General features: G+C 58.3%; 5 protein-coding genes across 10 annotated transcripts in view; 1 reads left to right on the forward strand and 4 right to left on the reverse strand.

The window, feature by feature from the left end:
- The window catches only part of MEGF8 (multiple EGF like domains 8), a 41,252-nt gene extending 35,049 nt beyond the window's left edge, over positions 1–6,203 (reverse strand). The window contains 3 exon segments of the mRNA XM_040634038.1: positions 40–246; positions 517–680; positions 5,308–6,203. Of these exon segments, the coding sequence (XP_040489972.1) occupies positions 40–246; positions 517–680; positions 5,308–5,494 (558 nt within the window). The 5' untranslated portion in view covers positions 5,495–6,203.
- A 986-nt stretch (positions 6,204–7,189) lies between these two features.
- TMEM145 (transmembrane protein 145) lies at positions 7,190–15,259 on the reverse strand. Its single transcript, XM_040633047.1, has 15 exons — positions 15,140–15,259; positions 14,320–14,394; positions 14,126–14,203; positions 13,954–14,040; positions 13,757–13,858; positions 13,562–13,646; positions 13,377–13,448; positions 13,192–13,260; positions 12,494–12,574; positions 12,332–12,410; positions 12,093–12,186; positions 11,188–11,360; positions 10,214–10,334; positions 7,991–8,197; positions 7,190–7,501 (listed from the first exon to the last, which is right to left on the reverse strand). Exons 1-15 carry the CDS (start codon positions 15,257–15,259, stop codon positions 7,253–7,255), a joined length of 1,692 nt encoding a protein of 563 aa, XP_040488981.1. The 3' UTR covers positions 7,190–7,252.
- Positions 15,260–17,185: 1,926 nt separating this feature from the next.
- Positions 17,186–19,722, reverse strand: PRR19 (proline rich 19). Its single transcript, XM_008709690.2, has 2 exons — positions 17,793–19,722; positions 17,186–17,707 (listed from the first exon to the last, which is right to left on the reverse strand). Exons 1-2 carry the CDS (start codon positions 18,391–18,393, stop codon positions 17,235–17,237), a joined length of 1,074 nt encoding a protein of 357 aa, XP_008707912.1. The 5' UTR covers positions 18,394–19,722; the 3' UTR covers positions 17,186–17,234.
- A 1,550-nt stretch (positions 19,723–21,272) lies between these two features.
- Positions 21,273–23,782, forward strand: PAFAH1B3 (platelet activating factor acetylhydrolase 1b catalytic subunit 3). 2 transcript variants are annotated; one of them, XM_008709691.2, is made up of 5 exons: positions 21,279–21,672; positions 21,855–21,944; positions 22,568–22,684; positions 22,763–22,885; positions 23,458–23,782. In XM_008709691.2, exons 1-5 carry the CDS (start codon positions 21,595–21,597, stop codon positions 23,743–23,745), a joined length of 696 nt encoding a protein of 231 aa, XP_008707913.1. In that variant the 5' UTR covers positions 21,279–21,594; the 3' UTR covers positions 23,746–23,782. The 2 variants fall into 2 exon arrangements, with proteins under 2 accessions (XP_008707914.1, XP_008707913.1); XM_008709692.2 differs by lacking the exon at positions 22,568–22,684 and having other exon boundaries at positions 21,273–21,672.
- A 918-nt stretch (positions 23,783–24,700) lies between these two features.
- Positions 24,701–27,077, reverse strand: part of CIC (capicua transcriptional repressor) — a 23,107-nt gene continuing 20,730 nt past the window's right edge. For 3 of the 5 annotated variants that reach the window (XM_040634041.1, XM_040634039.1, XM_040634043.1), the window contains exons 16-20: positions 26,686–26,939; positions 26,431–26,585; positions 26,220–26,351; positions 25,792–25,923; positions 24,701–25,695 (exon numbers count right to left, since the gene is read on the reverse strand). In XM_040634041.1, coding sequence (XP_040489975.1) covers positions 25,328–25,695; positions 25,792–25,923; positions 26,220–26,351; positions 26,431–26,585; positions 26,686–26,939 — 1,041 coding nt within the window. In that variant the 3' untranslated portion in view covers positions 24,701–25,327. The remainder of the gene's footprint in view (positions 25,696–25,791; positions 25,924–26,219; positions 26,352–26,430; positions 26,586–26,685; positions 26,940–27,077) is intronic. The other 2 variants (XM_040634042.1, XM_040634044.1) reach the window with 1 other exon arrangement.

Consider the following 27,077-nt stretch of genomic DNA (forward strand, 5'->3'; position numbering starts at 1 on the left):
GGGGGGGGGGGGGGGCACCACGGCTGGGGACAGGCTCACCGAGGCGCAGGTGCCATGGCTGCCACAGTAGGCTGGACACTCCTGCAGGCTGCAGTCAGGGCCCCCCCAGCCGGGCTCGCAGGCGCACACCCCGGGGGCCCGGCACTGCCCGTGGCTGCCGCAGCCCCCCGGGCACAGGGAGAAGCGGAAGGAGGCATTGAAACCCAGCAGGTTGTAGTTGGCGTCGCTGAAGAGATGCAGCAGCATCTGGGGGCACAAGACGGGCACCTGGGGACTCCGGGCACTCGGGGACTGGACTGGGAGGGTGGGCTGCTCCTGTTCCCACCCCACCCCGGGTGTCCCCACCCCCTTTCTTGGTCTCGCTCTACCCTTCTTTGGCCAAGTCTCTCCTGCTGTCTCTCTGCCCCTGCCCCTCTTTTGTCTCATCTGTATATCGACTCCCCCCTCCTCCAAACTCCTCCTAGACCTCCAGCCAGAGCCCCACAGTCCGGCCCCCCTACAGCCCAGCCCACCAACCTTGCCTGAGGAGGCCTCAATGGGGGGAGGCCGAGTGCTCCCACTCAGACTGGCAAGCAGGGGTCCTCGGGGAGAGTCCCCGTCATACACGAACAGGTAGTCGTAAGTGCATTCCGTGTCCAGGAAAAGGAAGTCCAGCAGGATCCGGTGCTGAGGGCTTGGGGCTGGGCAGTGAGAGCAGGGGGGCTGGGCTCAGATGTGGACCCTCTCCCCGCGCCTCGATGTACCCCACCCTACCAAGGCCTGCCAAGGTGATACTGGAGGCCCAAAGATGAGTCAGACCTGAGCCCTGCCTTCGAGGGGCCCCTGGTCTCACAGTCCAGGGAGGTCAGAGCTGTGACAGCAAGGACAGGGGCCAGAGAAGGAATTACAATGTCAGCCCTGGAAAGGACTCCTGAGACCAGGCTGAACACCTCCCACCATTCAGATGGGAAAGCTGAAGTGCCCCAGAAAGAACCCCACCCCGGGGGCGGGGGCGGGGGGTGGGGTGGGGGGTCTCACAGAGCTATTCTTGTGTTTTCCTGAGCCTCAGACACTAAGCCTGAGCACAGAAGCATACTCCTAGATGGAAAAGGGCCTCTAGGAGGGTCCCCTGTTCCAGGCTTACTTGAGCTCCAAGGGAAGAGGCCAGCTTCTTCCCCCTGGACCGGCAGAACCTTGAAGGACCACAGCTCCTCTCGCCCCACCCCCACCCCCCAGGTCCTGGCTCAGTTTACTGCAGTAGCTGAAGGCACAGACTCGGGCCAGACTGCCTGGCCTCACATCTTGGCGCTGCTTCTTACTAGCTATTAGCTGTGTGGCCCTGGGCAAGTCCCCTAACCTCTCTGGGTCTGTTTCTCCATCTGTAAAGTGGAGCTATCATGGTACTGAGGTCAATTCAAACCTCTTGGCCGCTCCTCCCATCGAGAGGTGAGGGCTGGTTCCTTGGCCCTTGCACCTGGGAAGACCCTCAGAAAGCCTAGCGGGACCAGTACAAACCAGCAGAGCAGACCTGCTGGCACTTGCACAGCTAAACCACAGAAGCCTCGCAGCTTTTACCTGGACATCACACAATGCTCCTTCTCAGAACACAGCTGTCCGGCTGTGAAAAGCCAAAGCCACATGGGGGGGGGGGGCATGTGTCGGCATCCCAGCTGACAGCCCCAGCTGAGCTCCCAGCTGACGGCCAGCAGCAACCGCTGGCCCCGTGAGGAAGCTTTCGAGGACCTCCCGCCCAGGTGAGTGTAGTCCCGGCTGACATCCAGCTGTGAGCACGGGAGAGGCCTGGCCTTCCGTAACCCTCACCCCACATCTGACACTAGGGGCTCAGGAAGCTAGCTCTGCTCTGGACCTGCTGGGGGACCCTGGGCTGGCCCCTTCCCACATGCCCCTCAGCACGCTCCTCTACACTAGAGGTGCTCACACACCACTCACTAGCCATGTGATCTTGGGCTGGTTCCACGGGCTCTCTGAGCCTCAGCTTTCCTTGATGGAAAATGGAGATACTTCCCCACCCGCCAAGGCTGGTGGGAAGATTCACGATGGCGACTCTAACCTGGCGTCTGAAGTCTCCTCTTATCTCACGCCACCCTGCTGCCTGCAACTTCATCAGGAGCCGGGCCTTTGCACAAGCCTTTCCCTCTGTCTGGAGTACCTCCTCCCTTCGCACCAGCAAACCTCCCCACCTCCTCCAAGAAGCATTCCCTGATGCCCCCTGGCTACGTTAGGTGCCTATCTTGGGGGTTCTCACTTTCCATTATAACCTTCACTCCTCTGCACCAGGAGAGGAATGGGTGTGGGTCTGTCTCCACAGCCAAGGAGGCCCACAGGGCAGGCCTAACTCATCTTGGGGTCCTTCCCTGACACTAACCAGCACAGGGCCTGGCACAGAGCAAGGGCTCAGGAAATGCTGGATGAAGGAATGACCGAACGCAGAACTGCACAAAAGAAAGAATACTGAAGTTGGCAGCTCTCCCTCAGACTCTGACCAGAGCCCCTGAGAACATCACACAAACCCCAAACCACGGTCTGGGGAATGAAAAACCATTTCGCCAGACCAGGCTACCAGACCTCCCAGAATCTCGCCAGCTCAGTTCCCAGAATCACAGGTACATTTTCGTCAAGGGCATGCCGGAGGCCAGCTCGCCATCTGCTTTCCCCAAGTTCCTCCCTAAGTTCAAGGTCTCCTGATTCCACCCAACACGGGCCCAACCCCCTTGCCATCCTGAACAGAGATCCAACCCCAAAACTCCCTGCTTTTCACTTTCTGTTTAAAGGTTTATTTATTTACTTGAGAGAGAAAGAGAGAGAGAGAAAGAGAGAGCACCTGGGGGTGGGGAGAGTGCAGGGGGAGGGGCAGAGGGCGAGAGAAACCCAAGTAGACTCCACTCCGAGCTGAGCGAGGAGCCCGCCTCGGGGCTCGAGCTCACAGCCCTGAGAGCAGGACCCTAAGATCACAGCCTGAGCCGAAACCAAGAATCGGATGCTTAACCGACTGCGCCACCCAGGCTCCCCAACCCCCTTGCCTTTCAAAAGCAGAATGCCTCTTGTTCATGAGGATGTTCTGAGGACTGGCTACAATAAAGTGTAAATGCAGTACAAAAGGAAGTGGCTCAGCTGCTTATGTTTTAAAAGATGGGGGAACGTGTTGGTTCTCAAAGGTGATAGCCATTGAGAAGCATGGGAGATCAAGGGGGATCTGGAAGTCACCTGGACTCCTCCCTACCCCAACGTCCAGCCAGTTGGTCCCCAAATCTCGCTGGTGAAACTTCCCAAACACCTCTCAGTGCTCTCAGCCCCTCTCCACCTCCTCCTCTCCCGCAAGACGAGCACATCAAGTCCAGGCCACCCCCCACCAGGCCGGTGGCTCAAAATCCTGCTCACAATCCTTCTGTGGCTCCCCATGAATCTCAAGAGAAACACCCAACCTGCCCAGCAGGACATTCAAGGCCTGTCTTCCCCTGCTTGTGGTGCCCCCCACACCTCTCAGCCAGCAGTCTCATCAGACCAGAAAAACCTAGATATGGCTCCTGAGACACACCAGCCTCCCTTTTGTCTTCACAGAAGCTGTTCCTTTTTCTCACCCAACAAACTCCTACACATGCTTCAGAACCCTATTCCAGTGGCTCCTCCTCTGTGACCCCCAGTATTCTCTCATCCCCCTTGGCCCATCTACCCAACCCCTCTACCTCCTTCTGTCTCAAGCCCTGAGCATACTGTAGGATGAACGTCTGCACCAGCCTTACCATCCCCAACCAGGCTGGGGCTCTTTAAGGCCAGAGAACAATGTATACATTAAACACATTCCCATACTTCCCATTCTGTGCTCACCCATTCCCCCAGACAGGAACGGCCCCCAAGCTGGGGACAGACACACTCATCCCCAAGAAACATGCTTCATCCACACCCCATAAGACAGCCACAGAAACCTTAAAACATGAATCAGATCATGTCCTTCCCTGTTCAAAACCCTCCCACAACTCCTGTGTCCCCAGATAAAGACCAGGGTCTGCAGCCTGTAAAGGGAGGCCAGGCGTGATCTGGGCCATCATGCCTCTGGCCTTTGCCCAGAACCCCCTCTGGGGAACTCCTACCGCTCCTTGGACGCCAGCTCCTACATCCGCTGCCGAGAAGCCTTCCCGGACTTTTCCGGCCATTGCCTTTGGACTTTTCCACCTCCCTAGTGCCCTCAGGGTACAGCTCAAAAATCAGTCTTCCACCCTCCAGTTCTCTGTTTGTCTTCTGGTATTCTGTGTCCTAGCACACTGGATTTCTAGGTCCTCAAAAGCATCATCCCTCCTGTTGCCAGGCCTTTGCATGGGTTATTCTCCTGGCCTGGGGGGCCCTTCTGTTCCCTCTTTCACATGCCTCTGGTCTTTGCAACAGCCAAGGCTAAGTCAGATGTCTTCTGGGCTTCCCACTCCTTGGGGGTGGGTTTTCTTCCTCCACTGGACTAAGAGCCCATAAGGGTAAGGATGGGGCCCTGCATAGGCTGCTCCCTCTGGAATGCAAGAGGAAGACCTCTTCCTGATTCCTATTGGTCCTTTGGGTCTCAGCTCAGACATCTCCTCCCCAGGAAGCCCTCTCTCTTCTCCCAGCCCCCAGGCCAGGTACTTCCTCTGCGCTCCCACAGGCCCCTAGGGTTCCTCCATCACAGTCCCAACCACTCTACGTTGTTACTGTCTATTCATGTGTTTGTCTTCCCCACTGGATTCTAAGCCCCTAGTCATCAAGGATCGCTAGGGCTGTCTTGGCCTCTGTTATGTCCCAACGGCAAATATAATGTCTGGCACATGAATGACTGAAAAAAATGCCTTTATTGAAGTACTTTAAAAATAACAACAGTATAATCCTAATACCATTTACTGTGTACTTACTATGTGCCAGGCACGTTACATAGTGTTCTCATTTAATTCTAACAACCCTACGAGGTCAGTACTAGTATGAACCCTACTTGGGAGGAGGGGAAGCTGGACCTCAGAGAAAGGAAGCTGCCTGCCCAAATTCACAAAGCTACTGTGAGAAGTGGAACCCAAATTTGAAGCAGGTGGTTGGGCTCAGAGCCTGAGTTGCTAACAACTATTCAGAATATCTCTCATTGATGCTCTTGGCTTGTAATTGTCCATCTGGGCCTGGGTGCAACTCCCCCACCAGACTTGAAGCCTTCCGGGGCAGAGCCCAGGTTGGCTGCATATCAGAACAAAGGGCCTGGACCAGAACCGGGGTGTGGGAATGCGGTGAGTGGGATTAATGAGTGCACAGATGAATGAATTAGCGAATCGGTGGGTGTGTGACCCACGCGGCCCCACTCACCCTCGATGAGCCACTCGCAATTGCCATTGACGCTGTAGTTGCCCGCACCATCCGTCACGAAGCCTGGCGCCTCCCGCAGTACTTGCCGCTGCCCCTTGCAGTCCCCTGCCTGGGCCCCAGGGAACAGCGGCCCCAGCCGGGCCAAAGATAGAGCCAGGGCCACGGCCAGAGCCGGGCCCAGGGCCATCGCCGCCTCCCGCACTGACTCTTACAGACGGGACAGGCCCTGAAGACCGGGAGAGGACCCTCCACACGGCGTGAGGCCCTGCAAATGTGACCTCTATAGACGGGACATGGCCTTGTAGACCAGGGAGGTCCAGGAGTTGCAGACCCCACGAAGGGAACCGCCGCCGTAGACGGGTTCTGGCAGCCGCGGGCCAGGCCCTATAGACCCATGGAAGGACCTGTAAATGGGGTCCTTACGGACGGGGCCGACCCCTAGGGACCGTGGGAGGCCCTTATAGTCACGGGCCCCCATAAGCTAGCTGACCCCATAAACGGTGTCCAGCAGTTATAGACGCGGGCCGCTGCAGGCCGAAACGGACCTTATAAACGGGTGGGTCCCCAGGGAGCGAAGGGCTCTACAGCCCGGTGGGGGCCTCTATAGAGGGTGCGGGTCGTGCCGGGCCAGGACCGGAAGGTCCGAGAGAGACCCCTCCAACCGGGGGCGGGGCGCGAGCGGGTGTCGGGGGCGGAGCCCGTCTTCAGGGGCTCGGGCCTGGACCCCATAGACGCACTCCCTAGCTCACCCACCCGCGCCTCCCTCCGGAGCCGGATGGGCCAGATCAGAGAGACGAGGGGACGCTCGGGCCAGAGCGGCCTGGGAAGACCCGCTGGGAGGACGAGGGGGCGGGGGCCGAGCGGCCGCTGTGGGAGGAAAGATGGAGAGGAGGCGAGAAGTCGCAGAGCCGCAGGTCAGAGCGGCCCTGGGAGGACTGCAGAGCATTCAACCCCACCCCTCCACAAAGGGAGACTTCCGGAAACTTCCCCGCCCATTTGTTCCCAGACGCGTGCGCAGCAGTGACCCCCCCCCCCGCCCCTTGGCGGGCGAAGAGAGATTACACATGCGCAGTGCTAAAATCGTAACCCGGACTCGGGTACAGGTAGATGGTTGAGCAAAGTTTGTGCCACTGGAGGGCGCCTCTAGCTCTGACTGGAGACGAGACGGTAAAAATAAAAGGAGCGGTGCAGTAAGAGGGTTCTGTTAGATGATTCAGATGTTCAGTACTCCCAGATTCTGGGCCAGTATGAAGGCCAGGTTATGCGGGCCCCTCCCAAAATGCCATTTCACAGGTGGACACACTGAGGTCCAGGTCCTGGAATGGTTCATGCTCCGCCCCGCCTCTGAGCACCATCAAGATGTAAAGAGGCCATTTTATAGATAAAAACTCAACGAATCCGCTTTATTTTGGCAAGAAGGGAAAAAGTCTTTCTGCCGGGGACCTGAGGGAGGCCCCCCGGATGGAGATAGGGGTGGGCAGAGCTCGGGTCCGAGGTCACAGAGATCCAAGGGAAGGTTTCAGAGTCGAGACCAGATTCACAATATCCGTCCCAGGAGCAATGGCTCGGGGTCGCGGAGTCCTGGAGAGTCACGGGCAGGGTCCCGGCGATCGTCACTGGTGTTCCGGGGTCCGGCGGGATCAGAGATCTCGGAGGGGGCCAGGGAGCCGTAGGTCTCGGAACAGCGGGAGCCCAGAATCCGGCGCCGCTCGGGGCAGGGGCTGAGGGAGGGGACGGGGAGAGCGGCTCCCGCGGGACCGTTTGGCACAAAAGTCGGGGGGGGGAGGGGGAGCGGGACAGTACGCACCCCTACCTGGGCGCGCGGGGTTGGGGAGGGTCGGGAAGGCCTAGGACGGCAGAGCCCTGGGGCCGGGATAGAGCAGGGGTTCTGGAGCCCGGCCGGGGCCCGGCGCGCGGCCCATGGGGCAGGGGTGGGCAAGGGTGCTCAGACCGGGGGTGCGGTGCCCCCGGCCGTGTGCATGCTGAAGTATTCGGTGAAGCCGGTGTGCGGCGCCGCCGTCTGGGGCACGAGCGGCTGGTAGGGCGGCGTCGGGCCATCCCAGCTCGGGTCGGCCGCCTTGGGGAACCGAGCGGTAAGGGGCGGGGAGGCCGCGCCCGGCTCGGCCATGGTCACCACGCGGCCCCTCGGGGCCACCGCCGCCGCCACCGCTGTCTCCTCCACCTGCTTCCCGGCCTGGGAGGGGGGTCAGGGTCAGAGGCCGTCCGGGACCCACGGGGGGGCAGATGCGGCCCCGAAGGCCCGTCCCCCTCCCCACAAAGGAGCCCCCCTCCCGAGGTGCGGGCGCAGGTGTCAGTCAGGGAAGGAGCGGGTGCCCGGGCGCCTGGGCAGCGGGGCCAGGTACTCAAGGGGCGGCGTCGGAGCGCGCGGGGCGAACTCCGGCGGCGGCCGGGGAGTGGGTGGAGAGCCGCGGAAGGCCAGTGGCGGGGGCACGGCGCGTGGCGTCTGCGGGGGCGCGCGCAAGAGCGCCAGGACCCAGTCGGGCAGGGTGGGCGCGGGCGCCGGGGGGCGGTCGCGGCGCGGTGTTGGGGCCCGGGGCGTGCGAAACGCGGGGGGTGGGCTCAGGCGCCTGGGAGAGGGGGGCGGCGGCGGGGCGGGGAGCGGGGTCAGGTACTCCAGGGGCGGCGCCAGCAGCTCCTCGTGCGCCGGGGGCGCGGGGCTTACGGAGGAAGCGGGCGGGGGGATGGAGAAGAGCTCCGTGAAGTTGGGCACCGAGTCGCTGATGAACGTCACGTTCCCATAGACGTGCTGCGGGAAGGCCTTGTCCGTGGATTGGCTCCCTCCGGGGCCCGGGGCCCCAGCTGAGGCGATCTGCGATGTGCGCACGTGGTACGGGAAGTTCTTGTTGGCCGCCGACGGGCGTGTCATGATCTGGGAGGAGATGCCAGGTGCTGGTTGGAGAAGCACTGTCCAGACAAGGGGTCCTAAGAATTCCCCTTCGCTTGACATCCCCCAAGATTCCCTGTGGCCCTTCAGCCTGCATTTGGCACCTACTCTAGACTCTCGGGGTGCCCTGAGCTCCCACCTTTTTCCTCCGTGCACCACCCGGGATGATTCCTCCATCAGAGCCCTGATCACTGACCTACCGCTGATTGGTTAAGTGTCAGCGTCTTTCACTGTCCAGTATGACAGTCACTAACCATATGGAGCTATTTACATTTAAATTAATCAAAGGTAAACGAAAATTTTTGTCTTCAGTCACACCAGCCACACTGAAGTGCTCAGTAACCACATGTGGATAGTAGCTATTTTTTTGGACAGCACAGAGTATAGAATATTTGCACAAACACAGAAAGGTCAATTGGGACAACACCGGATAGACTCTGGAATGTTCCCGCCATGAAGGCAGGAATTTGTTCAGTTCTCTGCTGAATCCCCAATACCTTCTGGAACAGTACCTGGCTCATAAGCACTCAATAACTATCGGTCGAATGTAGAGATGTGTCCCCAGTTAGTCTAGTAAGTCATGAGGGCGGGGACTGAGTGTGACTCTAGCACTGCACATGGGAGCCCAGCATGAGCCCCCCCACCCCAAGGTTGTGCTCAATAGCGGACAAGGAGCTGTGCTGAACTAATTTTTAGGAAAGAAACTGGCTGAAGGTGAACTATAGCTAAAAGGGCACTGCATTTCCATGTTCGGGCCCACACCCGACCTCTCATGCCCCACAGATCATTGAGTATGGGATCTGGGGCATATTGATAAAACTCCCTGAGCCTCACTGGGGAAAAGTAGGCACTGCTTGGAAAGATGAGGAGAGGGTAGAAATGCAAAAGCCTAGTGCAGAGCTTGGCACATGATGGTTCCCTGCATTTCTCCTCTTTCTGTCCCTTTCTGACTTCCCACAGAGCTTCAAGAAGGGCTGTCCTGGGAAGGTGAGTCTGTAACTAAGTCGGGCTCTGGGGTGGAAGATGGGGGACCCGGCCATCTGTGACTGAATACATTCCCCACCCAGAGCACATTGTGGACTCCTGGGATCAGGCAGGACCTGGGGCCCTCATCAATGCCTGTATCCCTGTCTGGCTCCCTCTGATGGTCTGCTGGAGAAGGACTGGGCTCAAAGTCCCCACCCTAACACCAAAGGCCATGGAGCCCTAGCAGGTCACCTCCCTGTCTGGGCCTTAGTTCCTTCCCTTTTCTGCAGAGTGGGTTCAATGACCATTATCCATTCTGTCCTGGGGGCTGCTCTGACAATTAAACAAGATATATGACCATATGGATATCTGAACTGTTACCCAAAAAGCCAGACAGGATATAAACCAGGGCAAAGAAGAGGTTTGGTGCTGATACCCTCTTGATGTCATTGAGATCCAGGCCCCCTGGGACCCCAGCCTGGCCCACCCCAACCTGCTTCTTCCTGGACAATGGCCTGTGATGGCAGATGGGAGAATGCGTTGGGGAAGGGTGGAGTAGTGACCAAGGGGTTTGGGAAAGGCAGTGGGATACAGAAGGGAAGTGTGAGAGTCTGGGAACACAGGGTCGGGAATGGGAATGGGAGGGGGTCAAAGAAAGAGGATGGAGTTATTGGGCACCCGACTGGTTCAGTCGGTACAACATGTGGCTTCTTGATCACAGGGTCGTGAGTTCAAGCCTCACACTGAGTGCAGTTTATTTAAGGAAAAAAAAGTGGGGGTAGGGTTGGGGAAGAGGCCAGGACAAGGTGGGAGCGAGGAATAAAAGAAGGTGGACTGGGGGGAGGCGGGGACACAGGAGAGTAGCCTGCAGGAACCCCGCAGGTTCTCAGTAAGTGTCTGTTGGATGACTAAAGGGATGGAGTGAAAGAAATGGATGAAAAGCTCAGAACAGAAGGTTCAGACAGATCAGGGGTGGGAAGCCTCATGCATCCTCCACCCATCAGGCTGCCACCCCACCTGGGTGCCCTTCCTCACCAGGAACACGCCATGGGCATACAAATGGATCCCCAGCTGGATACCATTGACAATCTTCTCCCGGGCCCACTTGGGGATCCCGAAGTTGGCGATCAGGGCCATCACAGGAACTGCAAAGAACCTGAAGGGGAGGTACTGGGTCACTAGAGACACTGCCCTTGCCCTCATCCCCACCCCATGGCCCCAGCTCCCCTGCCACACACACACACACACGCACAGGGCCCAGGTGGGTCCCAAACTGGAGAGAAGCCAGTGTGGCCTTCAGAGACCAGAGGTTATAAGGGGGCAGGAATCCCACTGGCCTGGGAAATTCTGGAAGGCAAAGACTAGGTTGAATATAACTCAGTTCCACCCCACCCTAAATCTTGGCTCCTGATAGGGAATCAAAAGATATTTGGTGAATGAACTAAGATAGGACAATAACACTTAAGGACTTTCTGCATCTCACGTATGTAAACTCATTAACTGTCACAATGACCCTATGAAGCAAGTACAATTTCCATCCCCATTAAACAGGTAAGGAAACTGAGGCAGACAGAAGTTAATTGATTTGCGTGAGGTCACTCAGCTTACAAGCTTTAGAACTGGGATCTGAACCCAGGCAGTCAGGCTTAGAATCCGCCTCCCGTGCTGCTATGTTATGTTGCACGATAAAAAATTACAACTAGCTTTTATTGAACACTCACTGTGTGCCCGACACAAGGCCCTTACATGTTGCCCAATGCATGCTCACGAGAACCCTTTCCTTATGGGTAGGCAACCTGAGCCACTCTTGTTTGTTTGTTTGTTTGTTTGTTTTTCAATTTGGGAAAGTAAATTTTTCCAGGTCACAAAGCGAGTCAGTGCCAGCCTCTGGGACAGCTGCCTGACTGGAAAGGCCATCAGCCTCACTGGGAAGGGCCTGAGAAATGGATAGTTCTGGGAAGCCCCAGGGCCAGGAGACAGGGACAGGGTGGGGGCCCAGCACGTCTCACCAGAGGGTGTAGGCAGCAAAGAAGGGCACATAGAAGGGCTGCTTCTCCGGGAAGTGGCGCAAGGAGATCAGCACGGCGTAGCAGAACCACACGTAAGCCGCGACCTGCAGCCCAATGAGCCCGTAGCCCGCCGGCGACTCATATGTGTACAGCACCTGGCCCGGGTCAAAGAACTGGACCCAAGGGAGAGAGGTCGTTATAGCCCTGACCCCCTGCCCTCCACACAGGGACCCCAGACCCCACCCCTCGGCACCCAGGGGGCAGAGGGACTTGGTCAGAACAGAAGCAGCAGGAGGGCATGAAATGGAAACAGAAGCACATAGAGAAAGAGAATGCATTCGCTACCAAGGGCCCAACATGGGGCAAGACACCTACCATGCGTAAGCTTTTCCATTTGCATCAACTCGTTAGGTCTTATTATCACCCCACTACACAGAAGGGGAAACTGAAGCTAAGAGGGACATCTTTTGGCCAAAGTCAAAGCCAAGGTGATATAAAGTCTGAAAGGAGCCCCCCTGGGATAGGTAAGACGCTCCTACTTTTCCAGAAGAGGAAACAGGCTTAGAGGGGGCAGGCATCACCCAAGGTCAGCTAGCTGGGAAGTGGGAGGGCCAGAATGGAATCCAGTTCTGTGGGACTCTTGAACTCTCAGTCATGACACTGAGCATAAATGTGACAGACGGTGAGAGACAGAGGGAGGAGGAAGAAGGCTCCTCAGAGATGGGGAAGAGGGGAGGCATGCACTCAGAGAGACAGATGGGCAGGCAGAAATCGCAGAGTGGGAGAGAGCGAGCCAGCAAGAGTGCGATGTGGGGAAGGGCTGGCAGACAGGTGGAGGAGGTAGCCAAAAGCCTTGGGGGGGGGTGGCGGGGAGAAAGGCCTGGGCAGTGGCGGCTGGTACTCACCTCGGCCTCATAGATGAGCAGCGCTACGTGGGTAAGGGTGTACAGGGTCATGTAGACAGACAACTTCACGGAACCCGAGTGGCTGATGCGGCCCCTGGCGGCCAGCCATGAGGGGAGACAGCAGGGGTGGGCGTTGTCAGGGAGAAGCGGGCAGCCATCCCCCGGATCCACCCGAGTGCCCTGCTCCCTAGCCCAGCCACGCCGCCGCCCAGCACGCCCTCCCGCCCCAGCCTGGGCACCGTGTCACCGTGAATCCCTTCCCCAGAAGGATGAGCATCAGCAGGAAGATGAGGAAGCTGGAGGAGAAGAGCAGCTTGGCTGGGAGAAGGGAGGAGAGGGCGTCTCAGACACAGGGCTCAGAGACAGCCTGGGCACCCTTCCCCGGCCCACTTCATTCTCACCCAAGATCTTCAGACTCTCGTTGCCAATGCCATCAGTGGCATACTGGCCCCAGTAGATGCAGAAAAACAGGAGGCTCAGGACTGAGGGGACAATGGGCAGAGGGAGGAAAGGACAGAAACCGGCTTTGGGGCATCACTGTTTCCCAGCACTACGATCCAGATGGCCAGAAGCCCTCCTTCATCCCCACCAGGATTCTACACCATTTCTTCCCACTGATGTCCTAGGAGACTCTGCAGTCCAGGCCCCAGCCCCTCCTCGCCAGGACCCAGATCTCCAGACCCCAAGCCCCGTCCTCCCTCAGACCCGGGAGTCTAGTCCCCCAGTCCCTCCTCCCTCAGACCTGGGAGTCCAGGCCCCCAGCCCCTCCTTCCTCAGACTCAGGAGTCTAGTCCCCTAATCCATCCTCCCTCAGACCCCTCCTCCCTCAGATGCAGGGGTCCAGGGCCTCCAGCCTTTCCTCCCTCAGACCCAGGAGTCTAGTCCCCCAGCCCCTCCTCCCTCAGACCCGGGAGTCTAGTCCCCTAGTCCGTCCTCCCTCAGATCCCTCCTCCCTCAGATGCAGGGGTCCAGGGCCTCCAGCCCTTCCTCCCTCAGACCCAGGAGTCCAGGCCTCAGCCTCTCTTCCCTCAGACCCAGGTATCTGGACCCTAGGTCCCTCCTCTGACAGAACTCAAAGTTGGGTTACTCTAAACCTCACCCTCCACTCCTGCTGCAGCCATGAACATTTTATAAGTTGTGTGGAGCAACTGACGACCTTTCAGCAAATCTAGAAGAGAAGAAGGGGAAGGGGGCTCACAGACAGGAAGGGAGAGTAGCTGACCTCCCCCAACCCTGCCCCCCATAACTCCTAACCCCACCACTACCACCATGTGCGGGACTCACATCCAAAGTAACAGGAGAGGAAGAAGATGAGGATGAAGATAAGAAGGAAAGTCACATCTGTCTCCAGGATCCCTGCCAATTTGGTAGAAGGAGGAAATGGTTCAGTCAGGCTGGGTGTCACCTCAGCAGACACCCCACTCTAGAGTCCCACAAAGGTCCTGGCTTCTGGGTCCCCGGATGCTCACCAAACTCATCAGCCGAGAAATGCCGTGTCCAGAAGGACTTGCCATTGGTGAGGACCATCTCGTACTCCAGCTGCAGCCCATCTCCCTGTGGAGAGTGTGGAGGCCTAAGCGGGGTGTGGGTGGGGGGCTGGGCGGGCAGGGGGTCAGCAGGAAGGCAAGGAGGAGAAGGCCCAGGTGGCTGGCCCAGCCCCTTACCCCACACTTGCTGAGTGCAATGTACCACCACCTTTCACGGACGGAGCGGAAGCTTCGGCCGCTGGAGCAGCTCAGGTAACGGGTTCCCTCCTCTGACACTACCTGGGGAGGAGCAAGAAGAAGGCTGAAGCCTGTCTGCGCAGCCCCCAGGCCTTCGGACTTCAGCACCTGTCCACTCCCCCAGACTGGGCCCATACCTGACATCCTGACCAGGCGTACTGGGTAGTGAGGTTGATGACCTGGTTGTTCTCGGGCCTGATCACGGACTCCTTGGCCAGGCAGTCCTGGGGAAGGCAGGGACATGGTCACGCCCTGGCCAGCCTCAACCTTCTCCCCTCTCCTCCCATACACCCTCCTCACGGCCCTCACCTTGTCCCCTGCTTTGTACACAGCTGGCCACTGGGATGGGTCGTCGAAATAGAGGAGAATGTTCTGACAGCACTTGGCCTGCAGACCCAGAGGATTTGAAGTTTGGGGGAGCGCGGGGAGCTGGGGTGGCCCTTGCCTTGGGAGGCCAAGGGAGTATCCAGCCTCCGCATGGAGACTAGTTGGGGAAGGCTCACCTCAGGGTATCGGAAACGGAAGTCCAGTCGGCCGTAATCCGAAAGAAAGCAAAATCTCGTCAGGAACAGCCAGTCCTAGAAAAGGGGCCCCGTTCTGCTGAGTCTTTTGAGAACTCCACTCCACGGGCCCCCAGCTTTCCTTCCCTACACTTGGGTAGCTGGTTTCCCAAGAAGTATAAGGGGACCTCCTAAATTCTTCTGTGATCCTTTCACCTTGGGTCCAGGATTCTTGCCTCAGGTGTGCCCCCACCCAAGTTTCTTCTCCCCACAAACACTTCTCCCGTTTTCTGAGTGCACTGAGAAAGACCCCGGAGGGCCAGATGCCCACCGCCGCCACGTTCAGTCCCAGACACCAGCTGACTGCCATGCCCCCGGGGTTATCCACACACATGCCTCCCACGGGGGTCCCAGAGGCCATCTCATGCTGGGGAATATTCCAAACGGCTCTCTCCGGGCCCTGAGCAGGAGTATGAATTCAAGGCTCTCCGCGGAGTGAAAAGTGCTGTCCCTTCAGCACCACCTCGGCGTCCCCCCAACCCCCACCCCAAACTCCGACTCTCCCAACCCGTCCCTCCTCCTCGCGCAGCTCTGACCTCAGTGTCCCTCCTATAATCCCCAAGTCTCCTCTCGACCCCACAGCCCCTCTCAGCCTCAGCACCGACCCAGTCCCCCCACCGCCATAACCGCCAGCCCCATTACCCCGCGGCTCCCAGGGACCGCCTGGGAAGGGCGGCAGGGGGCGGGGCGGCACCCTCCTCCCTCCCTTCCCTCCCGTTCCCTGGGGCCCGGCGGGTGGCAGGGGAGGGCCCAGCGCGCTCACCTCCTTGGAGCTGAGGTTGCCCCGCACGTACTTGGCCCGGGCGCGGGGGGGCAGTGGCAGCAGCAGGAGCAGCAGCGGCGGCAGCAGGCGGCACAGAGCGGGCGCGCGCGGGGGCTCCATTCCGCCCGCTACGGGCCCCGGCCCCGGCCCCGGCCCCAGCTCCGCTCCGGCTCCCGCTTCGGCCCGGCGACGGCGGCGAGAGCGCGCGGGCCGGCCAGCGCGCGCCCCCGATTAAAGGGGCCGCCGGGCGCCGCGCTCCCCGCCCCCTCCTCTGAGATGGCCTGGCCTGGCCTGGCGCCTTCCCAATCCGCGTGAGAGAGGGCGCCCCTCTCGTAGCCTCTCCACCCCGCCCCATCCTCAGCCCTCCCCTCTGGGAGTGTCCCTGACACCTCTGGCTCCCAGTGTCCTGCCCTGAACTCCCATTCCCCCAAGCCGTGCCTCCTCCTCCAGACTGTCATCTCGGGATGACCCCCAAACCACAGACCCCAGCTTGCTCCTGACCTCCCCCAAATTTAGTCCCCAAACTGCTCTTCGATTGCTCGTCCCCGCCCGCATGACAGCCATCCCCAGCTGTGTCCACCCCAGATCCCATGGGCTCTGTGAAGTGCCCACAGAGACACAGAGGCGGGAGAGGGCAAACCACTTGTTCTGGGTCACAAAACCCGTAGATGGCAGAACCCTGGGCTACAACCACTCCACTCCACTGCCTGACCCTGTCCAGTCACTGCTCACTGGGGTGTGAACCCAGGTGGCTGCGGGGCAGAAGTGGTGTTGTGAGAAGTCCAGAGCAGACTGAAATCAACTGCCTGGGTTCAAAATCCAGCATTGCCACTTTCTCATTAGACCTCAGCCAAGTTCTGTGATCTCCCAGTTCAGTCCCCTACCGGCTGGTTCCAACCTTATGGTTTCCCAGTGGGCAATGAGAATCCCTGGAAAGGCTTTACAGAGTAGCGTCCAAGTCCCTCAGCTTCATTTTCCTGATCAGATTCCAACAAACATTTCTAGCTTCGTTCCTCCCCCTCCTCTGCAAAAAATGTGCTGCTCCTCAAAATATCATTTTAAAAAACTTTCTAAGCCAGGGGCCAGGCAGGAAACATAAGTGCATGAAACGCTTCAGTGTGAGAGAGTGTGAGCCCCATGAAAAGGCGGCCTCTGCTGCTTGGCTTGAGCCAGTTGTTGCCAGAAGGGATAGTAGGTCTGCTGCCAGATCTTTTCCTTCTTTCTTTCTTTCTTTCTTTCTCTTTCTTTCTTTCTTTCTTTCTTTCAGAGAAGCCATAAATGTGTTGGGCTTTTTTTGTTTTGCTTCTGTTTTAAAGCAAACTGATTTGTAATAGTAAGCAATTAATTAAAAAATGTAATATGTATCTTGGGCCAAAGTAAAATTACAGTCTGTCGGGCAGATTCAGGCCTCATCTGTCACTCCTGTCGTGACCCTGCAAACACAGGTCCTGTGCCTACCGCACCAGAAGCCCATCAAGGGCAGGGGCTGGACGTGACTCCCTCTAGGTCCCAGGACAGCCTAGGGATATGGACTATATGCACATTCTGTCCCACATAACAGCATTTCTAGTATAGCCTGAAATGTTCTTTTCCTCCTCTACTAGTAAGTTTTTGCTAATCTTAAAACGTGTAAAGATCTACGTATGCTCCTTTCTGAACAACTCTCTCATCACCAGGGCTTAATCATCACTCCCTCCTTGGACTCCCTCAGCCCCTGCACCTCTCTACCTCCCAAATACAACCACTGGGGCTGGGACTGTCTGTGCCCACCCCTGGACTGGAAGTCTCCTGGGGACAGAGCCACAGTAGCACTCACTCTGGGGCCCCAGCATCACCAGGGCTGGGCCCAGCACATAGTTGGCTTCAGTGGGTGAATGTGTGGAACTAACTGAAGCCCCAGGTTTCCCCAGCCCGCTGGCCCCTCAAACCCCAGGAAGGTGACAAGCGACGGTATCTTCCCCTCCATCTTGGTCCCAGAACTCAGAGCAAAGCAAGGCTGCTGTCTTGGATCAGCCACTCACTGAAAATCAAGAGGACCATGAAGAAGGTACTTTATTGAGGTGATTAGGAGTGCCCCCAGCCCAGCCTCAGCCCCTCAGTACAGTCTCATGGGTGGAAAGGACCAGGCCTCTGGGCTGTTCTGGGCCACTACCCAGGAGAGGCTGGGCAGTGGGGCAGGGGGGCTGGGGCTCCAGTCCAGGGCAGAGGTTCTGGGCAACAAGGGTGATGGTGGCTGAGGCAGGGGTTGTTGTGGCCCGACCCCCCAGGGCCGCGGAGGGGGCGGTGTGGCTACCAGCCAGATGCTTTTCAGCAGGTCAAAGGCTGTTGGGGGGCCCCAGGCTGCCCCGGATGGGGAAGGCAACAAGGGCAAGGGGGGTGGCCAGGGACCTTTTGGCGGTGCCAGGCTCACCCTGTGCACCATGGGAGTGCCGGAGGTGTGAGGCATGGCAAAGGTGAGCTCTTTTGTCCTCTGTTGCCTCCTCTGCCTCCCCTCCCCTGGGGCCTGCTCGGGGCTGTTGATCCAGGAGGGTGTCATCCTTCGGCTTTCAGGGCCACCAGGCTTGGTCCCTAGCACAAAAGAAAAAAGCAAGGGGGACAGCTGAGCTAGAGCAGACAGGGGAAGGTGAGTACAGGGAGCAGGAGGTAGGCTCACCTGGTAAGGGTGGCTGGCAGCCACGGAGCACCAGGGTGAGGTCGGGCACACAGCCATGGCAGGCCTGTAAGGTGCCCACGATGGCATCCCTGGCTTCTTGTACTAGGTTCCTCCTGGGGAAGGCCTGTGGCAGAATCAGCTGGCACTGCAGCTCCTCCAGCAGCTGCCCCAAGCCAGGGAACTCTGGGGGACTGGGTGGGCCTGGGCCCGAGCCTCTAGGCACCTGGTTCTCCTTGCCCCTTGACTGCAGGGCCGGTTCTTGGGCCCGACTTGGGCTTGGGGAGGGTTTGGTGGGTAGTGAAGGGGTGCCTGGCTCCAGGGACTCACAGCTAAGCAGCCGCGCCACGTCCAGAGATTTCACCTCATGGTTGAAGAGACCCCGGTGCTCCCGGCTCAGCCGGCCCTGGGTTATGACCACAAGCTTGGGAGCAGCAGGGACCACAGAGGGATCCTGACTGGTCACAAGAGGATCCTGACGGGTCAATGGCCGGCGGCTGCCCATCAGGACCTCGTTGCGCTCCCGCCTGGTCTTCCGACGGCGGACACGACCAGGTTTCTCAGGCCGCTGGAAGGGCTGGGGGGCTGGCCCCCGGGGGTCCATTGTGTCCTGGAAGAAAAAGCTAGGATGGTCGTCAGTATGCGGGCAAGCCGTGGACTAAAAGTGAATGGTGAGAAAGGGTGAGGTGGAAGTACTATTTACAGAGATGACAGTAAGGGAGCCATTGGCAAAGACTTGGTCAGGGAAGGAGTCACAGGGGTCGGGTGGGGTCAAGGGAGTCATAGTGAGTGGGAAGATTTGTCAGGGACTAAAGAAAGGATTACAGGGTACAGGGATGTGAGGAAATAGGTAAAAGATGGGGGACTGGGACGGGATCATGAGACCACAGGGATCTGGTAAACCAGAATGGGATTGTGGACAGAGAGAAATCTAGGAATAGAGGAGATTACTGGAGAATGCAGAGAGAGATGGCAGAGAAACAAACAGCAGAAAAGAAGTTGGAAAGGCAGAGAAGACCTTGGGAAAGCAGAAAAGGCAATGCAGGAGCTACCAGGAACTGGGGCCTGGTCACGGGAGTGAGGTGGCCTAGGGCAGGAGTCGAGGCAAGGATGGGCAGTTAAGGTTAGGGAAAGGGGGTACGGTTGGTGGGAGCAGGGGGTGAAGCACCTCACCTTCTCCTGGACCAACGAATCCCGGCCCCCACCCACCCCACGTGGCTTTGGGGTGCAGTGGCTTCTTTTCCGCGGTAACCCCAGCTTACGACGCACTCGAGTCTCTTCCGGGCCTCACGCTTGGCCTCCTGCGCACGTCGCGCATGCGTGTGTCCCTCCCACGCCCTTTGGCTTTCTGCTCCCGAGAGAGGCACGAGGCACAAAGTGCCGGTTATAGTCCCGCCCATTCCAGCCTTACTCTCAGAAACCTCTCTCATTTGCCCTTAGACATCTCCCATCCACCAATGGGCTGTGAGGCCCAGTGGGGCCCGCCCCCTTCCTGAATGCTGGTTGGTTTAGATGTCTATTAGCGGACTTTCTCTCCGGAAAGTGTGATGAGGCGAGGAACAAGGGGCCATGGTAGTCTCCATTTGCAGCCGGTCCCCAGGCAGTCACAGAATTCATCCCCAGACAATCAGTGTAGAGTCGTCATTTCAGAACTTGGATCTGGAGTTAGACTACCCAGGTTCAAATGCCCAAACTGGCATATTACAGTTGTGTGACCTTGAAAAAATAACTGCTCAGACCCTCAGCTTCCTAATTTGTAAAATGGAGTTGGTAGTAGTACCTCCTTCATGTGGTGGCTGTAAGTATGAAATGAGCCAATATACCTAACTTGAAACAGCGCTTGATTTGAATGAAATGAATGCCTCCAAGCTGTTTCTCGCTCAGCTTTGCTTCCAGAATGCTTCTCTGCCTTTCCAAAGTATCTATCTACACTTGTTCCCTCAGACTTTTTTTTTTAAGATGTATTTATCTATTTGAGAGAGAGCGAGATAGTGAGCATGAGCGAGGGGAGGGACAGAAGGAGAGCGAGAGAGAATCCTTAAGCAGGCTCCCTGCTAAGCGCAGAGCCAGATGCAGGGCTTGATGCCAGGGCCCTGAGATCATGACCTGAGCTGAAATCAGGAGTCAGCAGCTTAACTGACTGAGCCACCCCGGGGCCCCGCCCCCTCCTCAGCCTTTATAATCAAGCTATGACCAGAGTATTCCCCGTGCCCTAATGAACTATATAAGCTATATTACCTGTGTAATACTGCTTGCCTGGTTTTTCAAAGACTAACTCAAATACTACTAGGAAACCCCTCACCCTCAGAGTCCTTCTCTTCCTCCTCCTTCTTCTCTCCTTCTCTTAATCACAGCCTTGATCCTTCTCCCAGCTCTTTGTCTGATCTGTCTTCCCCAACACGCTGGGACAAGGCCAGGATCTGACCCATTCATTTAATATTTATTCAAGTTCTTGTGAGCAGCCACAGTACTTGGTACTATGTGTCAGGCCCTGTTCCAGGCTAGTGTACGGAGGCAAAACATTAACATGATAAATAAGATTATCTCAGTATCAACCTACCTAGGACAGAATGAATAGATGGGAAGGTCTCATCTGGGAGTAGAGCTACAGGAATATAACCGGATAGTTTAGGGGGGAGGGGGACCCCCCCTCTGGTTCCTGAGAACAGGAAGAGCTGGGAAGTCTTGAGATTTGAGATTAATATGGGGCGTTGGGGGGGCGACCTTAGGTGGCCTTGGCTATGGATGTAGGTTTCAGAGCCCAGACGCACCTGTGGGTTTAGGGAGGGGAAGAGAGGCCACAGATCTGCAAGATGAGCTGGGCGGGAAGGGCGCCAGGCTGGACCTGGGCCTTGCAGCATCTCTAGTTCCCTTTCTCTTTCTGCCCCTTCTACTGCCCTCTTTGCAGCGCCTGTGATGTATGTAATGCAAAGATAATGTAGTTTAGATTTTATGCCACAAAAACTGGTGGTTTTGGGGGGGGGGGGAAGCACGAGTAGATAGGCTCACTAAAGTCCGGGTGCTGCCTTAGCCTTTACCACTGAGGCTCTATTTTTCACATTTTGCCGTCTTCCTTTTTTCTCCCCACATCAGTAGAAAATGGGAGCGTCCTCTCCTAGCCAGGTGCGTACAAGCCACCCCCTCAAGGGATCCAGGAATGGACTCGTCCACTCACTCCCCTGCCCCCCACCACGTGAATGAGACACAAACATAGCTGGTGAGCACACACACACACACACACACACACACAGAGCTGGTGATCTCTGTTTCTTTCTCTCTCTCTCTCTCTCTCTTTCTCTCTCTCACACACACACACAGCTGGTGATCCCTTCCGCACATTTCTCGCGCTATAGCAAATGGTGTCTCCCCCCCAAGAAAAGGCTCTAGATTCCACCCCCCCCCCGGGCCTTTCAGGTAGTTTGCCCCTTCCCCTGACGCAGGTGTGGTGGTTTCTCCCTCCCCCACGGGTGCTGGATGGTCTCGCCTCCCCGTCCCCAGGTGCCCCGGTGCGCTAGCGGCCGCCGCCCGAGATTGAGTGGCCCGGGCGGGAAGCGCTGGACGAGTCCACTGCACGGCCGCCGCGGGGGAAGCATGGGTTCCCGATTCCACCTCCCCTTCTAAGTGAAGGTTTCCGTTCCTGCGGAGGAGGCGGCGCCCGGGATCGGCCGTCGTCCTCGCTGGAGTGCGGGCGTCGGGACCGTCCATTGTTCCGGGAAGGGAGGGGTGGGCGTGGCGGAGCCACCTCCTCGGCCAACTCTCCCGGGTCGGCCTCGCTCGCCCATCCTGCAGGAGCCGCGGCGCCAAGATGAGTGGAGAGGAGAACCCAGCCAGCAAGCCCACGCCGGTGCAGGACGTGCAGGGCGACGGACGCTGGATGTCCCTGGTGAGCGACCCGGCCCGCGATACTCAGGAGTACGGGAGGGGCCTCAGGAGAGCAGCTGTTTGGCGCCGCTCTCTGTACGTGATTAGGAAACCGGGCAGTCGGGGTGGTGCTGCCTCTAGAAGCGGAGCGGGGCGGGCCCAGGAGCGCGCGTGCCACTGACTCCCCCTTGTACGTCCCCGAAGCACCATCGGTTCGTGGCCGACAGCAAAGATAAGGAACCCGAAGTCGTCTTCATCGGGGACTCCTTGGTCCAGCTAATGCACCAGTGCGAGGTGAGGCCCGTCCTCGTCCCCCTGCCCCACCCAGGCCTGTGCCCTCACTGACACACCTGGATCAGAGCCCAGGCGAGACGGAGTATGAAGTACCCAAAATAGCCTCAGGCGGCACCCCACACCCAAAACATTGGTGTAAGGTGCAGCACTGTACTGAGAAGGAGCTGTGTGACGGGTCTTTGTCAAGATTGAGGCTTTCTTTCGAGAAGATTGCCTGAGGTGAGACTCTATTGTTTGCTTAAGGGAGTGCACAGCCCTCATGGATGTCCACAAAACACTAGTGTTTCCACCAAGCGAAAGTCAACTGTAATAGCTCTCCACAAAGGGGGCTCAATTATGTGATCTTTCCACTAAATGAGGTCAAACCATAATGGCTTTCATCAGCTGTAATGCTAATGGTTCAATGCATGACTCGAGCCAAATGGGTTTCCATAAAGTGAGTCTTGCTTCTGTGGGTCTCCGTGAAAGGGAGACCATACTAGTTTTGTATAAAGTGAGAGGTTTGGGCCGGACTGCTTCCATAAGGCAGGGCTCTTCCATGCTGACGTTTGGTTCACACTTGGACAGAGGGCGGTGGTCCCCGCTGCCAACGCCCCTGTGCCCACACCACTTCTTGTCTGCAGATCTGGCGGGAGCTCTTTTCTCCTCTGCATGCACTTAACTTTGGCATTGGCAGTGATAGCACACAACATGTGCTTTGGCGGCTGGAGAATGGGGAGCTGGAACACATCCGGCCCAAGGTGAGCAGAGCTTACGTGGGCAGCGAAAGCACCCTAAGCCTCCCCCTTTACCACTGCTTCCTGCCTGTCTTTCCACAGATCGTGGTGGTCTGGGTGGGTACCAACAACCACGGGCACACAGCGGAGCAAGTGACTGGTGGCATCAAGGCCATTGTGGAACTGGTGAACCAACGGCAACCCCAGGCCCGGGTCGTGGTGCTGGTGAGAGGGTGGGAGGTCAGGGGAGAAAGAATGGCCGTGGTCCGGGACCCCCTCAGGTGCAGCTGCAGCTGGTTCTGGGCAGCATGGCGGCAGAGCAGTGGCTTTCAGGCAAAAGCTCACGTTGAAGCTTGCTACACACCCAGCGGATCTAGTTACGGTCACATTCAGGGACCAGTTAGCCTCTTTTGTCCAAGAAACTGCTGAAGGTTCTGGGGGGTATTGCAAAACCCAAAACAATTAGCCAGAAGTCGTCAGGCATTCCCGGGGTGAATCCAGGCTCCATCACTTCCGGCCGGAATCTTTCCTCCTCGGAAAGACGGATTGACCCTTTGTCGTACTGTTGACATTTTTATGATTGATACTTGGAAAGGGGCTGGCACCCAGAAGGTTCTTTGCTGAACTGGGGTCTCAGACACAGTATCCGGAATCATCCTGCCAATCCCCCGCTTTCCCATCCCTAGTGTATTCCGCAGCTGGGGACTCTGTGGTGAGGGTGAGTAGTTTGGCCCAGAGCACAGGATACCCAGATGCCGGTAGGATTTCTCCTCACAACTCTTGGTGCCCTTCCTCAGGGCCTGCTTCCGAGGGGCCAGCACCCTAACCCACTTCGTGAGAAAAACCAACGGGTGAATGAGCTGGTCCGAGCAGCACTGGCTGGCCACCCACGGGCCCACTTCCTGGATGCTGACCCTGGCTTTGTGCACTCAGACGGGACCATAAGTCACCATGACATGTACGATTACCTGCATCTGAGCCGCCTGGGCTACACACCTGTCTGTCGGGCCCTGCACTCCCTGCTTCTGCGTCTGCTGGCCCAAGACCAGGGCCAGGGTGTCCCCCTGCCAGAGGCTGCACCCTAAGCATCCTCCTTCCCCGACATTAAATTCTCATTCCTCAGTCTCCCGTTTCTTGCTTTATGGCCCAGCCCTTCTGGGTACCTCCACCTCAACTTCGACCTTTGCTACACTGGAGCTCTGGAGGGTGTCGTTTCTGCCCGAAGCCGGCCTCCGCCGATCCGTCCAGGTGCTCTGGTTCTTGCAGAGTCTGCCGGGTTTCTACTACCAGTAACACTGCACGCAGGCACTACCCATCACTAACACACTATGAACCAGTTTGCCAACACTACCCTATAGTGTTGAATTCTGGGAACATAGTGACCCAACAATCAAAGCCCATCCAAAGCTGCCCTCCCCTCTTTGCCAAAGATCTTCCCCTGGCTCGAACTTCTGGTGCTCTGGTCTTAGCTTAGATGCCTCTTCCTGTAGAAGTTTCCTGACCCTCCCATCCCAAGCAGTCCTCCCTTCACACAGGGCATGGGTATTTGTCTCGCCAGCAGGGCAGTCCACAGGCTGGCCATGATGGGTGTAACCCAGGAGAGGCTCCTTTGGGCCTGGCTGCAGTGCTGGCTCGGGCCATGTGGGGGCAGCAGGAGTCACCGAGAACAGCACTGTACCCTGCCCCACACCACCATAGCTCAGACCTTTCAGATCCAGCTGGAACTTCGAGGGTGAACTCCCCTTCTAGCACCTCATCCCACGCCTTGCCCAAACCCCTTCCTGTTGGATGGCTGTGAAAGAGGCAGAGTAGACATAGTGACCCCCAAACATCAGGGCTGGAGAGCCGCTGCTCAGTCCACGGTGAGTCCGGGTCCTTGGCCCACAGGGTCCCTCCAATGTTGGGAGGGGACGGTCCTGGAATTGCTCTGCACAGTGAGGTGGGGGGAGTGTACAGCTAGTGTATAGCTCCTTGCCCATCAGGGGACGGGAACGGCACAACCCACACCCCTTCTCCCTTCAGAGTGGGCAGCCACACAGGTGTGTTAAACAGCTTTAATTTCGGTCATTTCGGCTTCTCGGCACAGTAAGAAATATTGCACATGATCAACATGTTTTGTTCTCGGGGTGGGGACAAGGGTAGGGGGAAATCACCTTCTTAGAAAGTACAACCCAAGTTGGGAGGGCAGAGGGGGTGGGGAGAGAACCCTCCCCATGCCTGTGGCAAAGTGCAGGAGCCCCCACCCCAAACTAACCTGAGTCCAGCCCCTCTGGGGAAAAAAGGGGTGCATGAACTCCCCCTACTCCACAGGCACCTCCCTGTGGCCCAAGGCCCACACTACCCTCCAGCTTGTAGCCCTCACATGAGCCATTTTGCATAAAGTACAAGTGAAAAGGTCTGAAGGTAACACACTCCAGGTTATATACAGGGGCTCGGTGGAGGGAGACTGTGCCCCTGCTTCCCCTCAGCTGCCCCCCATCACAGGGAGAAAGCTGTGGGGGGAGGGGGGATAGACAAGAGGAGCAGGCCTCATTCCGCCCCAAACTAGAAAGGACGAAATGGCTTTATTGGGGAGGAGGTAACCATCCTGCCCCCCCATTCCTGCCACCTACATACTGTCCATGTCCTGAGGGGGGTACTGTGGGTCCTGGGATCTTCTCGAACCCCTCACCTGCCTGTGGCAGCTGTGGAGGGGCCGGGGGGCGGGGGGGAGGGCTGGGGGGGGCCCTCCCAGCCAGGCTGTCCGGGACCCGGCTCTGGAGGTGGAGGCAGTGGCGGGGCAGCCGGGGCTGTGCCAGAGTCCGAGCCAGGTGAGGTGGGGTCAGGGCCCCCAGCAGGGCTGGGAGTGGGGACAGGGGCAGCAGCAGTGCCAGTGGGGGGTGGTCCGGGGAGGGGGGCCTCGGCTCCAGGGGGCTGCTCCGTGGGAGTGGCCGCCTGCATGATCTTCTGGCGCACCTCGCGGATCTTCAACTGCAAACAGACCTTGGAGGGGAAGATGTCTGCGTAGCGGGCCTGGAAGGCTGCCGTGGCCTGGGCTGGGGACAGAAGGACAGTGGGGGGTGGGAGGCCAGGATGAGAAGAGCAGGCAGATCCTCTCCAAGTACCCCCCCAAGACGGTGAGATATGCTCACCTGATGGGAAGAAGCCATGGTCCTGGAAGAGCTGCATGACCAGGGCCCGGCGCTGGTCCAGGGTGCGCCGCAGTGAGGAGTATGGCACCTTCTCGTATTCCAGCTCCCCGAGCACATCCTCGGCTTCCGTACCTGGGAGCAGCGCAGGCAGCACGGTCAAGGGGACTGAGGCAGCCTGCCCTCCTGCCCCCACCCCTGCCAGCAACATCCGTCCAGCCCTCACCAAATTCTATTCCACAGCAGAGTTCAGAGAGGGCACCTGCCTCTGGACCCTATTGGACTCCAGAACCCACCCTCCCATCCTTGACCTGCCGTCCCTCCTCTCAACGACACCCATCCCACCTCTCATCTGTAACCCCATTCCCAAGACCCCACCCTTCTTGCAGGTCCTGGGTCCCCCATAGCTCCGCCTGCCTCGGTGCCGGCACCTGTACGGTCAAAGGTGAAGATGTCCCCCTCGCACTTGGCACTCTTAGGGGTGTTGGGCTCTGAGCTGCAACTGGAGCGTCTCCTCATCTTGCGCTTAGGCGAAGTGGGGTCTTCGGGGGCTGAATCCAGGTCTGGTCCAACAGAAGCAGGCTCAGCGGAGGCGGCCCCAGTCTGTTCCCCACCTTCCCCGGGTGCGCCACACTCGCCTACCAGTGGAGTTCTTCCTCTTCTTGCGGTAGGAGCCCAGGATGGCCCGGGGCGAGGTGGCCAGAGACTGCAGGGTCGGCGAAGGCAGCACCTCCTCTGGCCGGAACTCGGGCAGCTCAGCAAAGCGCTCTTCGAAGTCCACCTCCGACAGGACCCTGCTGGAGAGCCGGCAGGGTCACCTCCCCCGTCCCGGACTGCAGCTGCCCCCCTCTCCTGCCAGCCCCGCACACGCTGCCGCGGACCCCAGCCCATGCTCACTTGTCCACAGAGTCAAAGGTCTTCTTCAGGGGCGGGGGCCGCACCTTCACCTTCTTGCCGGTACCAGCGGCCTCCTTGCGCTCGGGGGTGTCCCCGGCTGCCCTCCCACTGCTGCCCTCGTTGTTGCTGCTGCTGCTGCCAGGGGCTGGGGCCGGAGCTGGCGCTGGGCTGGGAGGGGTGGGAGGCTCCCCACGGCTCTCCAGACCCAGTCCAGGGACTCGCCAGTCTGAAGACGAGCTGGGGAATTTGCTGGCCTGGGGTAGGGATGGCAGGGAGACAGAGGACACTGGGTTCAGACTCACTGGTGCAAAACCCAGAACAACAAAGGCCCGGTCATAAAGGCAAGCAAAAGGGACAGAAGAGCACCTCCCCGCCCCCCCCCCCCCCCCCCC

The sequence above is a fragment of the Ursus maritimus genome, unplaced genomic scaffold, assembly GCF_017311325.1.
Source record: "Ursus maritimus isolate PB19 unplaced genomic scaffold, ASM1731132v1 scaffold_19, whole genome shotgun sequence".
Taxonomy (NCBI): domain Eukaryota; kingdom Metazoa; phylum Chordata; class Mammalia; order Carnivora; family Ursidae; genus Ursus; species Ursus maritimus.

Excerpts from the sequence above, each read along its gene's own strand:
- PRR19 (XM_008709690.2), bottom strand. The coding sequence starts at position 18,393 with ATGGACCCCCGGGGGCCAGCCCCCCAGCCCTTCCAGCGGCCTGAGAAA. Across the intron at positions 17,708-17,792 it reads CTGCCAGCCACCCTTACCAG|GGACCAAGCCTGGTGGCCCT; the intron begins GTGAGCCTACCT and ends CTTTTGTGCTAG.
- TMEM145 (XM_040633047.1), bottom strand. The coding sequence starts at position 15,259 with ATGGAGCCCCCGCGCGCGCCCGCTCTGTGCCGCCTGCTGCCGCCGCTG. Across the intron at positions 12,575-13,191 it reads GGCTGCAGCAGGAGTGGAGG|TCCTGAGCCTCCTGTTTTTC; the intron begins GTGAGGTTTAGA and ends TTGTCCCCTCAG. Across the intron at positions 12,187-12,331 it reads AAGGGATTCACGGTGACACG|GGGCCGCATCAGCCACTCGG; the intron begins GTGCCCAGGCTG and ends GCTGGCCGCCAG.
- PAFAH1B3 (XM_008709691.2), top strand. The coding sequence starts at position 21,595 with ATGAGTGGAGAGGAGAACCCAGCCAGCAAGCCCACGCCGGTGCAGGAC. Across the intron at positions 21,673-21,854 it reads ACGGACGCTGGATGTCCCTG|CACCATCGGTTCGTGGCCGA; the intron begins GTGAGCGACCCG and ends ACGTCCCCGAAG. Across the intron at positions 21,945-22,567 it reads AGCTAATGCACCAGTGCGAG|ATCTGGCGGGAGCTCTTTTC; the intron begins GTGAGGCCCGTC and ends TCTTGTCTGCAG.